The 14,668-nt window shown below is 35.6% G+C and overlaps 1 protein-coding gene across 1 annotated transcript in view; it reads right to left on the bottom strand.

The window, feature by feature from the left end:
* The window catches only part of LOC145276995 (electron transfer flavoprotein subunit alpha, mitochondrial-like), a 163,348-nt gene that overhangs the window by 138,737 nt on the left and 9,943 nt on the right, over window positions 1–14,668 (bottom strand). Inside the window, exon 2 of the mRNA XM_080128573.1 lies at window positions 6,698–6,853. Coding sequence (XP_079984699.1) covers window positions 6,698–6,853 — 156 coding nt within the window. The remainder of the gene's footprint in view (window positions 1–6,697; window positions 6,854–14,668) is intronic.

Below are 14,668 nucleotides of genomic sequence, written 5' to 3'. Positions count from 1 at the left end.
ATCATTTAAACATTTAATGAGGTTGATCATTTAAACATTTAATGAGGTTGATCATTTAAACATTTAATGAGGTTGATCATTTAAAGATTTAATGAGGTGTTAACCACACAAAAGCAATAGTTTTCCGAGCTCATAAGTCCTGTAAGATGAAAGGAAAAGGAAGAAAAGAAAGAGAGAATGAGGGAAGAACTGAGCAAAGACGGGAAGAAGAAGAGAGGGGAGCAGAGATAGAAAGGGGGGGGGTAATGAAAGAGAGGCAGGGGCAGGGGAGAGGAAGGAAAGAGAAGAGAGAAGGGGGAGGAGAAGAAGGAGAGAGAAGGAGAAACAAAGGGAGTGGAAAAGGTATGGGAAGAGAGAGAAAGACAGAGAGAACGAGAAAAAGAAGAGAGAGAGAAGGAAGAGAGAGCGAAGGAAGAGAGAGAGAAGAGAGAGAGAGAGAAGGAAGAGAGAGAGAGAGAGAGAGAGAGAGAGAGAGAGAGAGAGAAGGAAGAGAGAGGGAAGAGAGAGAGAAGAGACAGAGAGGGGGAAAAGGGTAGGAGAGAGAAAGATTATAGGAAGAGAGAGAAAAAAAAAAGAGGGAAGAGAGAGAAAAAAAAGAGGGAAGAGAGAGAAAAAAAAGAGGGAAGAGAGAGAGAAAAAAAAAAGAGGGAAGAGAGAGAGAAAAAAAAAGAGGGAAGAGAGAGAGAAAAAAAAAAGAGGGAGGAGAGAGAAAAAAAAAAGAGGGAAGAGAGAGAAAAAAAAAAGAGGGAAGAGAGAGAAAAAAAAAAGAGGGAAGAGAGAGAAAAAAAAGAGGGAAGAGAGAGAAAAAAAAGAGGGAAGAGAGAGAAAAAAAAGAGGGAAGAGAGAGAAGAAAAAAGAGGGAAGAGAGAGAAGAAAAAAAGAGGGAAGAGAGAGAAGAAAAAAAGAGGGAAGAGAGAGAAGAAAAAAAGAGGGAAGAGAGAGAAGAAAAAAAGAGGGAAGAGAGAGAAGAAAAAAGAGGGAAGAGAGAGAAGAAAAAAAGAGGGAAGAGAGAGAAGAAAAAAAGAGGGAAGAGAGAGAAAAAAAGAGGGAAGAGAGAGAAAAACAAAGAGGGAAGAGAGAGAAAAAAAAAGAGGGAAGAGAGAGAAAAAAAGAGGGAAGAGAGAGAAAAGAAAAGAGGGAAGAGAGAGAAAAGAAAAGAGGGAAGAGAGAGAAAAGAAAAGAGGGAAGAGAGAGAAAAGAAAAGAGGGAAGAGAGAGAAAAAAAAAGAGGGAAGAGAGAGAAAAAAAAAGAGGGAAGAGAGAGAAAAAAGAGGGAAGAGAGAGAAAAAAGAGGGAAGAGAGAGAAAAAAGAGGGAAGAGAGAGAAAAAAAAGAGGGAAGAGAGAGAAAAAAAAGAGGGAAGAGAGATAAAAAAAAGAGGGAAGAGAGATAAAAAAAAGAGGGAAGAGAGAGAAAAGAAAGAGGGAAGAGAGAGAAAAGAAAGAGGGAAGAGATAGAAAAGAAAGAGGGAAGAGATAGAAAAGAAAGAGGGAAGAGATAGAAAAGAAAGAGGGAAGAGAGAGAAAAGAAAGAGGGAAGAGAGAGAAAAGAAAGAGGGAAGAGAGAGAAAAGAAAGAGGGAAGAGAGAGAAAAGAAAGAGGGAAGAGATAGAAAAGAAAGAGGGAAGAGATAGAAAAGAAAGAGGGAAGAGATAGAAAAGAAAGAGGGAAGACGAGAAGAAGAAGAAGAAAAAGAAGAAGGGAGAGGGTGAGGGGACGAAAGAGGGAGAGGGTGAGGGAGAGAAAGGGTGAGGGGTGAGGGAGAGAAAGAGTGAGGGGGTGAGGGAGAGAAAGGGTGAGGGGGTGAGGGAGAGAAAGGGTGAGGGCGTGAGGGAGAGAAAGGGTGAGGGCGTGAGGGAGAGAAAGGGTGAGGGCGTGAGGGAGAGAAAGGGTGAGGGCGTGAGGGAGAGAAAGGGTGAGGGCGTGAGGGAGAGAAAGGGTGAGGGCGTGAGGGAGAGAAAGGGTGAGGGGGTGAGGGAGAGAAAGGGTGAGTGGGTGAGGGAGAGAAAGGGTGAGGAGGAGAAAGGGTGAGGAGGAGAAAGGGTGAGGAGGAGAAAGGGTGAGGAGGAGAAAGGGTGAGGAGGAGAAAGGGTGAGGAGGAGAAAGGGAGAAAGAGAAAGAGAGAGAGGGAAAGAGAAAGGGTTAGGGGAGAAAGAGAGGAAATGAGAAGAAAGGGATAGACAAGAAGAAGATAGAGGCAGGTGGGAGGAGAAAGACAGAGAGAGGGGGAGGCGAAAGAGAGAAAGAAGAGAAGAGGAGAGAAGAAGAGAAGAGGAGAGAAGAAGAGAAAGAAGAGAAAAGAAGAAAAGAGGAGAGAAGAAGAGAAAGAAGAGAAGAAGAGAAAGAAGAGAAAGAAGAGAAGAGGAGAGAAGAAGAGAAAGAAGAGAAGAGGAGAGAAGAAGAGAAAGAAGAGAAGAGGAGAGAAGAAGAGAAAGAAGAGAAGAGGAGAGAAGAAGAGAAAGAAGAGAAGAGGAGAGAAGAAGAGAAAGGAGAGAAGAAGAGAAAGGAGAGAAGGGGAGAGAAGAAGAGAAAGGAGAGAAGGGGATAGAAGGGGAGAAGGGGAGAGAAGAAGAGAAGGGGAGAAGGGGAGAGAAGAAGAGAAGGGGAGAGAAGAAGAGAAAGGAGAGAAGGGGAGAGAAGAAGAGAAAGGAGAGAAGGGGAGAGAAGAAGAGAGAGGAGGGGTGAGAGAAGAAGAGAGAGGGGGGGTGAGAGAAGAGGTGGAGAAGAAGAGAGACAAGAAGAGGAGGGGGAGGAGAAGAGAGACAAGAAGAGGAGGGGGAGGAGAAGAGGGGGATGGAGAGGAGAAGAGAGATCGAGAGGAGAAGAGAGATCGAGAGGAGAAGAGAGATCGAGAGGAGAAGAGAGATCGGGAGGGGGGAGAAGAGAGATCGAGAGGGGGTAGAAGAGAGATCGAGAGGGGGTAGAAGAGAGATCGAGAGGGGAGAGAAGAGATCGAGAGAGGGGGAGAAGAGAGAGGGGGAGAAGAGAGAGGGGGAGAAGAGAGAGGGGGAGAAGAGAGAGGGATAGGGGGAGAAGAGAGAGGGATAGGGGGTGAGAGAGAGGGATAGGGGGTGAGAGAGAGGGATAGGGGGTGAGAGAGAGGGATAGGGGGTGAGAGAGAGGGATAGGGGGTGAGAGAGAGGGATAGGGGGTGAGAGAGTGGGAGAGGGGGTGAGAGAGAGGGGGTGAGAGAGAGGGAGATGAGGGAGAGGGGGATGAGAGAGGGGTATGAGAGAGGGGGAGGGGGGAGTGGAGAGGGAGGGAAGAGAAGAACAGAGAGGGGGAGAAAAGTTTGGAGGAGAGGTGGAGGAGATAGAGGAAAGGAGAAAGAGAGGAGGGAAGAGAGAGGAGGTGGAAGTGAAAGAAGAAAAATGAGAGAGTGTAGCTAGTCGAGTTATTTGTTGTGAAAGTTTGGCAAAGGGGAATTATAGATTGGAGTTCAATCAAGCACTTGCCATGAAAATATCAATAGAGCAGAGACAGGCTTGCAACTTCTCTTCTGTGGAAAAAAAGGTTGCATGGAACTAGGTTTTGGAGCCAGTTCTGAACTGACTGGATAGAGCATGCCGAGAGTTTCTGGCCAGATATGGCAACAGTACTCTATTTTAAAGCATACCCAGCTCTTATATAGATAGAGGATTGCATTGCTAGTGAGATATCTACTGGAGTGGTATAGTGATCCAACCATTTTTCCAGCGATCTTGGCGACAGATTTGATATGTTCTATTTCAAATCAGTGAAGGTCAGAAACCTGTCAAGATATGGAGTTTTCTCAAATTGAGAACCATTAACTTCAATTGGGGTGTGGTGGGAGAGTCAGAGCGATTATGATGAAAGCGGAAAAGCTTGGTTTTCGATTCATTAAAATTAACCAGCCACCTTTTTCCTCACTGTACCACATTCTCAATATCAGAAGAGAGAGAATCAGAAAGATCTTGGTGATCGCTGGCCTTTGAAGTGTTGCTATAGATTGTGGTGTCATCTGCATAAATGTCTATGAATGATCTAAGAATGTGATTTGGATGATCATTGATGAAGATCAGGAAGAGTTGGACCCAGGATGGAACCTTGGAGGACGCCAGTGTTGATACTATGAGCTTTTGATTTCTGCCTATCAATGACTGCTCTTATAAGCCTATCAGAGAGAAGGATTTAATAATTGAGAAAACATTTCCAACTATTCGATAGCTGGCAATCTTGTGAAGTAGACCTTTATGCCATACTCTATCAAAGGCCTTTGATATGGAAAGAGCTATTGCTCTAGAAACAAAGCCCCTGTCAAGAGATTCACTAATCCTGTGTGATATAACAGGTAGTACATCAGCTGCAGATCTTGCAGAATGAAAACCATATTGCATGTCACTGAGCAAGTTATTTTTGATGAGGTGGTTGGCCACTTCTGTTCATCACAGATTCTAGTAACTTACTAATGATGCGCATGCGACTGATTGGTCTGTATCAAAAGGGAAATGATCAATTTTGGGAATTTTTAAATATAGGGCAAACTGATGAAGTTTTCAAGGGTGTTAGGAAGCATTTCTCCTTAAGGCAAGGTTTAAACAGCTTTGTAAATATAGGAGTTCCGGTTTAAGCTTTTTGAGCCCTATGACTGGGATGCTGTCGAGGCCAGTTGCTTTACTGGAATCAAAGTTTTGGATAAGCTTGGCAACATCATGTACAGATATTTTTATGTCACAGTGTGTTTTCAGTCACAGGATGAAATACGGTGGTAGCCAGCCTTGATCGCAAGGGGTAAAATTTGCTGCAAAGTTTTTTATTAGTTAAATATTTGCACACAGACAAGCACACAAATACATCTGTTTTATTTATATAGAGATTAATTGTTTTATCATTTGTAATCAGCATTATTTTTACTTTTTTTTTTTACTTCCTAATGTTTATTAATGAGTAGACAGGCTTTTATAAATAAATTCATTTTCATTATTTATAAGCTTGAATCCCAGTTATGGGGTGATAGTATAAATGTATTTCTAGTCAGACTAAGTAAGAATTAGTTGCTGATTGCATTTGTCATTGTTTTGCAAATTGCAAGGATCCCATCATATGTAAGAGAGGCAGGATACAACGTACATGTCCAACCAATGCTATGGCTGCAAGATGCAGTCAATAAACAAACATGAAGGTGATAATTTTGACTGCAGCACATCAGATGGAGAAAACTGTTTCACAGTAAAGGTTTCCATGAGAAACTGCATCACGTGATATCTCAACTGATACAACTATGTCATCTACTGTCAGTTTTTCAAAATACTTCAAAGTGTGTGCCACATCAATATTTACAGCTGAAAGCTGTGCAGTAAACCAGTTAAGACAGAGGGGATGTTGATGACAACCTACCTCTAGCTGTCATTGACACCACCACTTCCTTCACCTAAATACTGAGCAGCTGAAGGGTTTCATTATCATTCAAAAACAACATCTGGAAACATACTTTTAATATAGACTCATTTAGATTAAGCAGATTTGAAATCCTTTTTATTTTTCCTGTTTGTGTCTAAATTATTAGTCCCCTCTGGCTCCACAAAAAAAATGCCTGCTTCCTGTTGGCATTCCCTGGTCAGGGTGCCACAGGCAGAAATGATCTTCACACCAAAGAGGGAAGGCTAGGCTTGAGAGGGTGGACCTCTTAAAACTACCAAGAACCATACATCAACCAGACAAAAGAAAGGCCACCATCAGTCATAATGGCTTATCTCTGCTGAACTGATCGTCGAGAAGAAATCCTCGACATGGTAAGAATGACGACTGGCTTTCACAACAAAACTGAAAGAAACTTTGCTCATAAAATTCATGAGTAATACTTTGTTTTCTCTTATTCTGTCACCTTCTTGGGCCATTTGACTACGATTGTTACAGACTGAATTATGTAAAATCACATCAAGATTAATGAGAAATATTACTGGATTATATAATAGTGTTTGCCGACTCTTAATCTTGTTTAATGATATCATCCTTTGGATATTTGATAATATGGCTATTGTTTAGCATTTGTCAGGAATCATGTCCATCTTTTTAAAGCGTTATGACCCACATGTATCAAAACCAAAAATATTTTTTGGATAAAAATTAAAATAAAAACAGGAACAAAAAATAAGAAAATTTCAAGAAACTACTGATATTAATAATGTATTTTCTTATAACAATCACCTTGCTCAATTTTTTAGGTGAGTTTTTTTTATTAAGTTTTATATGAATTTTTAAAGTCAGTTTTCTATAAAATTTTATATAAAATAGTTTCAAGTGTTTACAGTTCATAAATTTCAGGATTGGTATATTGAATGAATATCAAATTCAGACAAAAAAAGTTTTTTGAAGACCTGTAAACAGGGAGAGTTTAGTTTGCTATACAACATAAAATAATCCATCCGCTCAAATATTCCAAAGGACTTTTGTAAGCAAAATTTGAACACACAAAAATATTAACCATTTTACAATAACTCCATAGAAAATTGAACCATTTCTCTAAAAATTCAACAACTTTTTAAAAAGTTTTTTTTATAATCTGAAATGTTGCTGTATTGATAATCATATTTATTTTTCTTTTACAAAATATTGAACAAATATTTCGGAGGTGATTGACCAGATTGTCTACATCTGTTAAAAGAAATATAAAAAAATCTGCAGGTCAACAATTACTCAAAGTTTGATAATTATCTCCCTGTAGATGGGACAGACTTACCTGTGAACACTGAGAGCCAGCAATAAGACAGGTAATATCTCCACCAATCTTCGAAGCAGCAGTTATAGCATTGAGAGTTACTGGCGTCAGTTTTTCATTGTTGTGTTCAGCTATTACCAAGGTGCTGGCAAATCGAGATTGTCGTGCATAGTTTTTCTGGAAAAAAAAAAAAAAAAATATGGTCTTCAGGTAACTTGGCATCTACATGGGTCATGTATTCTATATTTATTGTAAAAAGACTCAATTCATTTGTATTAACTGAAGTAAGATTGCTGATGTTGCATTCTATGCCAACTGATTAGATTTTACAAAAGTTTTATTTCGTTTCTCCCTAACTTGTCACAGGTTTGCATTCTTATTAAATTGTGTACCTTTTAATTACAGTGAACTAATTTTTTATTCTACACTATCCAGGCAGACGAGTGTTGATGAAAATTAATTGATTCACTTTTTTTTTTTTTCTACTCATTTTATTTATCAATTTCAAAACTTGTCATTTCTGTCTAATTCCTTAACATAATAAAAATATAATGTATTTTAAATAGTGAACCATATGTAAATTTGGCACCCCAATATTGCTGGTAGCTGAAACAATAGCTTTAGCATATCAAATAAGGTGACATCTGTAGAATGCCATGCCTTCCTAAACAGCAAAGCCATTTTTTTTTATATATCAAACTGATTCAGAAAACAATATTTATTTCTTACAAAAGTTATTCTGAAAAGAAAGTTTAAAAATGTGATCTCTCTTATATTATTTTTAATTTTTTGAACTATAATTATCTTCTTCTTGTTGTATGACAATCACCTAAGCAGATTAGACTGGCTTCCTACAAAGGAGGAAGTGTCAAGGGCATATTAAATTCAAAATCGTCTGTAATGTTTGATGCATTTGTGTTCAAGAAGCCAGCATCTCAGTCTGATCTGGTAGCATCAAATGCCCTAACAGATATTAGCACTCCATGCCAAAATGGACCTGCAAACAATGCTAACTAAGAGGCAACTCCACATTTCCCACAGCCCCAAAATGGGGCCTCACCACTGGATGTCTTTTAAAGTCATACCCATTTCTCATCTTGGATATTATTCACACATTTCAGCCGAAATAAATTCAGATATTTTCATGTACGTCCTGTTGAATTCAAATGGAACTCTTTATTTAATCCATGAATAAACTATCATTTCTTCAGCCATGATTGGGTAGAAGTTGTAATAGTATTCTTAGTATCACTTGTACTGAGAATTGAAACTTTAACCTCCAACCAACTATCAGTTAAATTGAGTATTACATAGCACTTAATCGATTGCACAGTGGATCCGAGTAGACTATTCTAGTATAGATTTTAAGAGTCTTAAAACTATTCTTATTTTAGAGGTGAAGTGTTAATATTTATTTTTATAAAGTTATGTTTATATGTGTATATATTTGTAGGTACAGGATTCACTCCTAAACTAATTAACTGATTATTATGAATTTTGTTACTAAGCATAACTGGTCCAAATGTAAACTATATTTAATTTAATCTTATGCAAAAAAAAAAAAAGAAAGGTAAAAAGACAATGGAAGCACTTTGTGAAAATTCAGATACCTCCAATTTTTGTAAAATGTTAACAATGTGCATTAAGACATCAATTTATACATAAATATTTACCAAATTTCATTTTTTAGAAACATTTTAAATGAGTTTTTAGGGGGCAATGTAATATGGTCACAACCTCCCCTTTGAAAATTCAAGTATATAAGATGTGAATTGTATTCAGGTTGTTAGATATTGATTAAGCAAGATTTCCTGAACTTCGATTTTTTAAGACTCCTTAAGCGTCAGCTTTTAATTTTAAATGTTTTGTACAATCAAAACCATGTAACAGATTTTGATCAAAATTAGAATTACAATTGTAGACATACAGTTTAAGAATTAAGGAGGCTTCTGGACAACCCTACAGAAGAGATAGCACTGTCTGCAAGAGAGCAATTTCTGAGGCTAAATTTAGTTACAAATCATTTAAGAATAGCTATCTTATCTCAAAAGGTTGGCTCTTAAGATTTTGGAAAAAATCTTTAATAGTGTTGTTAATAGTGACAATTCTGCTATTCCTCTTCTATTTCATGGTTTTTAAGTTATTTAATCTCTTGAGAATAAGGCTGATCTCTTTGCTTGTCTTTTTGTTGACAATTTTTCTATCAATGATTCTGGTACTGTTCTTCCTGATTTTCCTTTGAAAACTGATAAGTCTCTTGATTCTATAATTATCACTCCAAAGATGGTTGCTAGAGTTCTTTCTGATCTTGATCAGTCTAAGGCTTCTGGTCCTGATTCAATTCCTGTTATCATTCTCAAATGTTGCTCTCCTGAACTTTCTTCTATCTTATCAAAATTATTCTGTTCATCAAAATCACATTTCCTTTCTTATTGGAAAGAGTCCTCTGTTGTCCTTATTTTTAAAAATGCTGGTGATTAGTCGCAAAATGAAACAAAATAGTTTTATGCTTAACAGGAATCTCTTAAAAATGGTGTAATTAGTCTAAACTGTTTTTTAAATATTTTATTAACTATTTTATTTTTGTTGCATTTTTCAGTTCATGTGCTGATTTCTTGCTAATAGTTCAGGTACGCAAAAAAAAAAAAAAAAAAGTGCTGCAATTAATGTACTATTTTAGTGTTTTGTTATTAATTTAGAAAGAAAGAAAACTATTTAGTCTTATTTTGTTTCATTATTCTGGTTCTGTGCTTTTGTTCTTAAATCATCTTTGAGTTTAAGTATTATTTTTGCGGAAGAGAGTAAGCCACTATTCAACCTTACTAAAAAAAAACAAACAAAAAACGTTAAGTAGGTTATTTAATGTTTACGTTTAAATAAAATCTGCATAACGGCGAAAAAAAAAAATAATGCCCCCCCCCCCCGTCTCTTCCCGCCACAAGAAATAAAAAAAAAAGGAACACCAATCTCTCTCTTTCTTTCTCTTTACTTATATCGACAAAATGTAATTTTAGATTGAAAGCGTATGATAGAATAAATTAACCATTATCTACCTTTTGGTGAAAAGTCGTCTTAGATTAAGCCGGAGTAATAATGACATAGTTATTAAAAAAAAAAAAAATATATATATATATACACACAATTGATATGTAGTTTGTTTGAAGCATTGTGTGGGATAGGTATGTAGTAGAGATTTAGAAGGCTATCACAATGCAAGGAATGAGATATAGTCGGTGTTGATGAGAGAAGATAAAAAGAAGTGGTGATTTACAAATCAATAAGTACATACATATATGTCTATATATACATATATTTATTCAATTGTATTAAGTACAAATGTCTCACTTGCTATGTCTGTGACATATCCATTATATTTCGGAAAAAATTCCTCTTTTATTGGAATAAAAATGAAACACAAACCGTGCTTGTGTGAAAAATTGAGACCAATCTAGCAAAGTTCCCAGTCTCCTCAGTGATAGTGGAATTAGAAAACAATTAGTAAGTAAATATTATGATACCATCATCAAATATGACTTCTTTCAGAATGTGACTCTCATACATAATATAATATATAGCAAATGTAAGTGCCTGGTAATATGCATAAAACCTACATCAGATATTGGCTAGTCATCTGACCATATTTAATTTGTATGTGGCATCGGCAAACCTAGGTTTTATTTTTTTTATCTAGACAGAAATAATTATGTCTATTTTATTAATTGTAAACATGTTTCTGAATTTGTGAGATGAGAATTGATAATATCATTCAAACTATTGTTCACAAGCACCAGTTGCATAACAGATAATGTACTAAGTAAGATTCAGTTTTAAGTGACATTCTTTTCAAGGTTTAAGATTCAATCTCCAATGTAGGCAATACTAAGAATACAACTGCGAATTACTTAGGACTTCTACCTGGTCATGGCTGACAGAATGAGAGCATGCTACCTCCTTGAATTAAAAAATGGATTCTGTTCAAACTTCTGTGCAGATTCCAAAATTCAACAGAAAGATTCTTGAGTTCAACAAGATACACCTGAAGAAAGTTGGAGGTTACATCGATCAAAAGGTTGTGAGATTAACACACACGAGGATAATTCAAATAATTTATTTACGAGCTGATAAAGCATAATAGTTTTCGCTAATGGGTTGCGACCTCAGGAATTTCGGCTTCGCAAAGTGTTGTGGGGCTTCTCTGGCATCCAACCACTGCGGCAAATGTCATCGGTTGTCGTAGAGGATCCACTTCTCATCACATGTCACAATCTGCTTGAGAAATACGTCATTTTTGTTGTGCAGAAGGAACGTAGAAGACACTTCAAATTAACGATTTTTTTTTATTATCGTTCAATCCATGCAGCATCCATTTATCCAACATTTTTGACTCCCATATTTGCTTAAATTGGTGAACGACTGTTGAGTAGTTGACCTCAAGTTCAACAGCAACTTCTCATGTGGTTTTGGGAGGATCAGCTTCAATTAAGGCTTTCAAATGTTCATTATCAACCGGCAGTCAGCCAACCACGACCATCTTCATCTTCGAGGCTCTCGTCACCATTGCGAAATTTCTTGAACCACCGTTGTGCCATGCTTGTTAGTGGTTCCTGGGCAAAACGCACCATTGATATCACAAGCTGTCTCGGCAGCTTTTCAGCCTAGTTTGAAGTGGAACAAGAAAATCGTGTGGATTTGAATTTTGTGTATGCTGTCAAAAAGCCTGCAAAAGAAATGAATGAAGAGATTAAGAACAGTAATGAATAACATGATTCGAAAGAGTGAAAAACACGCTTCAAAATGATATATAACATGGCTATATATATATATATATATATCAATGAATTAATTCAGAAATCATAAATAAAATTTTGCACCAACAATTGAATTATACCAAAGACTCAAAAAGGGGTACTTGATGTCCCCTTACAATACATGTGATCACCAATTAAAAGGGAGCCTTTGAGTTACTCTTGATAACATTTGGCTCAATTATTTGTTTTAAACTTCCATTATACACAAAATCAAACAATTGTTTCTAAGTGTGAAAGGTTTGATCTTGTCAATTATCTCCCCTTTAAATAGTTAAATTCAAAACCTGAATACATGAAAATAAAATAATCGCTAAAATCAGTCTGGGTTTATGAATGCTTCTCACCCAATCTATCTACTTCAACAACGTAGATTTTCAAAATGCTTTTTTTTAATGAGTCATAACATGAAACTGGGTCTTCTTCGAACAAATAGAAATCATTTTCACCTAATTTACAAATTAAGTCTGGTCAAAAACTGGAAGAAAGGCGAATAACACCAAATAAGTGCATTTTTAATAGGAGACAATGGTGCTTGTATCTGAAAATGCGGTCATGAGATATGTCAGCTAAAAATAGAACGAAAATGGAAATCTTAATGAAATACACGTTATTGAGAACTATTAATGTACACTGAAAATTACAGAAAATAATCGACTAAAATTTTAATAAAAAAGATAAAATTTGTCCATTTTACACTTGTATGATACCAAGGGGAGATAACCAGTGAGTCTTGAGTCATTAATTAAGATGAAAATCTCTGATAATGGCTGAAAAAAGTTGGTGGCTCGTGACTACAATTCATAATTGAATTTCATAAAAATAAAAATACTTTATTATTTTTCAGTAATTTTTAGCATAAGGTAATATTTTTCAACGACAATTAAGTATTTCATAAAGATTTGTCATTTTATTTTTAACTGCTATATTTAGCAACCAGATTTTCATATACAAGCTACAAGATAACCCTATGCCTCATCCAACACAGGTTTTTTTTATAATACCACTCCAGTTTCATACTGATTTATTTGAATACAATTTCATTTTATTACTTGATTCTTTTTCCAAATATAATTGATATCAAAAAGTAAAATAAAAATTCCAAAACTCACAGAAAATACTGGAGTACTATATTTCTTAAAAGAATAAATAAATAAATGTACAGAGAACCAAATGTTCACCCTACAATGTGAAAAGTGTGTTAAAATGGTCTGTACATGAGATGGATCCACACACATTTCTGATAAAATGAATGAATACAAAAATGTTCATTTTAACCAAACAGAAAGTGTCCCTGCTTAAATACAAAGTTGTAGGCCCGTTAGGGCTTGAGATGTTGCTAAAATCATAAAAAAGATACTAAATCCAGAAAATAAAATCAGTAAAATTAAAAAATTTTCACATTCAGTATCTCACATCAATGATATATTTATTAGATACTCTGGTGTCAGATTAATTAAGATGAAGAAAGGCGAAATTATTTGCAACATATTTTTAATGTGGATATCTTATTTTGGAGCTCCGAAGTGGTTTTTAAGTGATAACGGAGTAGAGTTTATAAATGAGGATTACCAACAAATAAACAAAAAATTGAATATTGAAACATACACAACTGCTGCAGAAAGTCCATTCAGCAATGGGACTGTAGAACGTCATAATCTAATAATTGCTGGAGCAATGGAAAAAATTTAGGTAATGAAAAATGTGAGCCAGAAATAGCTTCATCAAGATAAAGCTATTTTGCACTTCAAAATTATTTGAGTTATAGTGTAAATGAGCTTGTATTCTGGTAAATAACACTCCATCAATTTTGAATGATCTTCATTGGAAACTGCAACAATCAGTGATTTTTTTTTTTTTTTTTTTTTTTTTACACAGGCATCACCACATTATCAAGGCCAAGAGGCCACTCATTAGTAATGAAAATTCGGTAAATTTGATAACTTATATGGAACGGCTCATCAAGAACTTGTTTACATTAGACTTGAAGGCAACCATATTGTAGTCAGCCGGAAAGCAGGAAAACGGAAGACAATTCCACAGACATGCAGTTCTAAGAAAGAAGCTTTGTTCATGGAATCTACGTTTAGGTTTAGGCACAGATAAAGAGTGGGAGGAATTATTGATGGTGTTTTCAGCTAGACGAGTTTTTCTTGTGAAAGTTAGGCGAGGGGGGACCATAGACTGAAGCTCAGTCAAACACTTTCCATGAAAATAACGATACATCAGAGACAAACTCGCAACATCTCTTCTGTGAGATAGAGGTTGCAGGGAAGAGAAAAGGACATCTCCTACGAGGCTACGAAGTCTATTTTGAACTCTATCAAGGCAGGACAAGTCCTTTCTAGCAGCTCCTGCCCAGATGTGGCAACAGTATTCCATCCTTAGACGTACCTGGCTCTTATATAGATAGAGAATTGATGGGATGATTCCAATATTTTTACCTCAATATTCTGATACAATTTCTCAATTACAATACAATTACTTATCCCAATTCTTTTTAAATTTCTAAATATTTAATTATAGAGTTTTTGGGTTTTGTTTCTTTTTTTAATTTTCAGATTACTGTCAAAACCATGTAATGTGTGTATATATTTTTCCAAAGGTAACAATACATTTGTTGGGGAGGGGAGCATATATTATACAAGTAGATCATTCTATTTTTTCTTAAATGTTTTGTTATTAATTATCAATAGCAAGACAAATAAAGATTTATTTATTTATTTTTAAAACAAAGCCAACTTGCAGTAGTTTATCATAAGTTGACAAATTTATTTGAATGTTTTCAGGAACAATTTAATATAGTAAAAAAAATGAACAAGCAACTTATTTGAAAAATAAAAATACTGCAAAGAGAAAAGAAAACAAAAACGGGCTATCAAAGATTACAAAGTATGCTACTTTGATGTTCATTTCAAACAACTTGATGCAGTGACTACATTAAGGATACATCTAATCCACACATCCGGTGTCATCCCTTCTAAGAAAATATTGTTTCACATTAAATCAAATCATAATTACTGAGTTATTAAACATGGAAGTTCGTAACTAAGTAAAATTATGCTAACATGAAAACCGTTTACTTCAGCCTGGCAATTCTGAAATGTTTAGGAGGTGAATTTTACATGAATGGGTGCTTTTTTTTTATTTTGTCAAATTTTATATTAAAAATCACCTAAGTACATTA

The sequence above is a fragment of the Euprymna scolopes genome, chromosome 5 (assembly GCF_053919585.1).
Source record: "Euprymna scolopes isolate OS-2025 chromosome 5, ASM5391958v1, whole genome shotgun sequence".
NCBI classification, from domain to species: domain Eukaryota; kingdom Metazoa; phylum Mollusca; class Cephalopoda; order Sepiida; family Sepiolidae; genus Euprymna; species Euprymna scolopes.
Note: the sequence above shows the minus strand (reverse complement) of the source record. Positions and strands in the feature narration are given on the sequence as shown.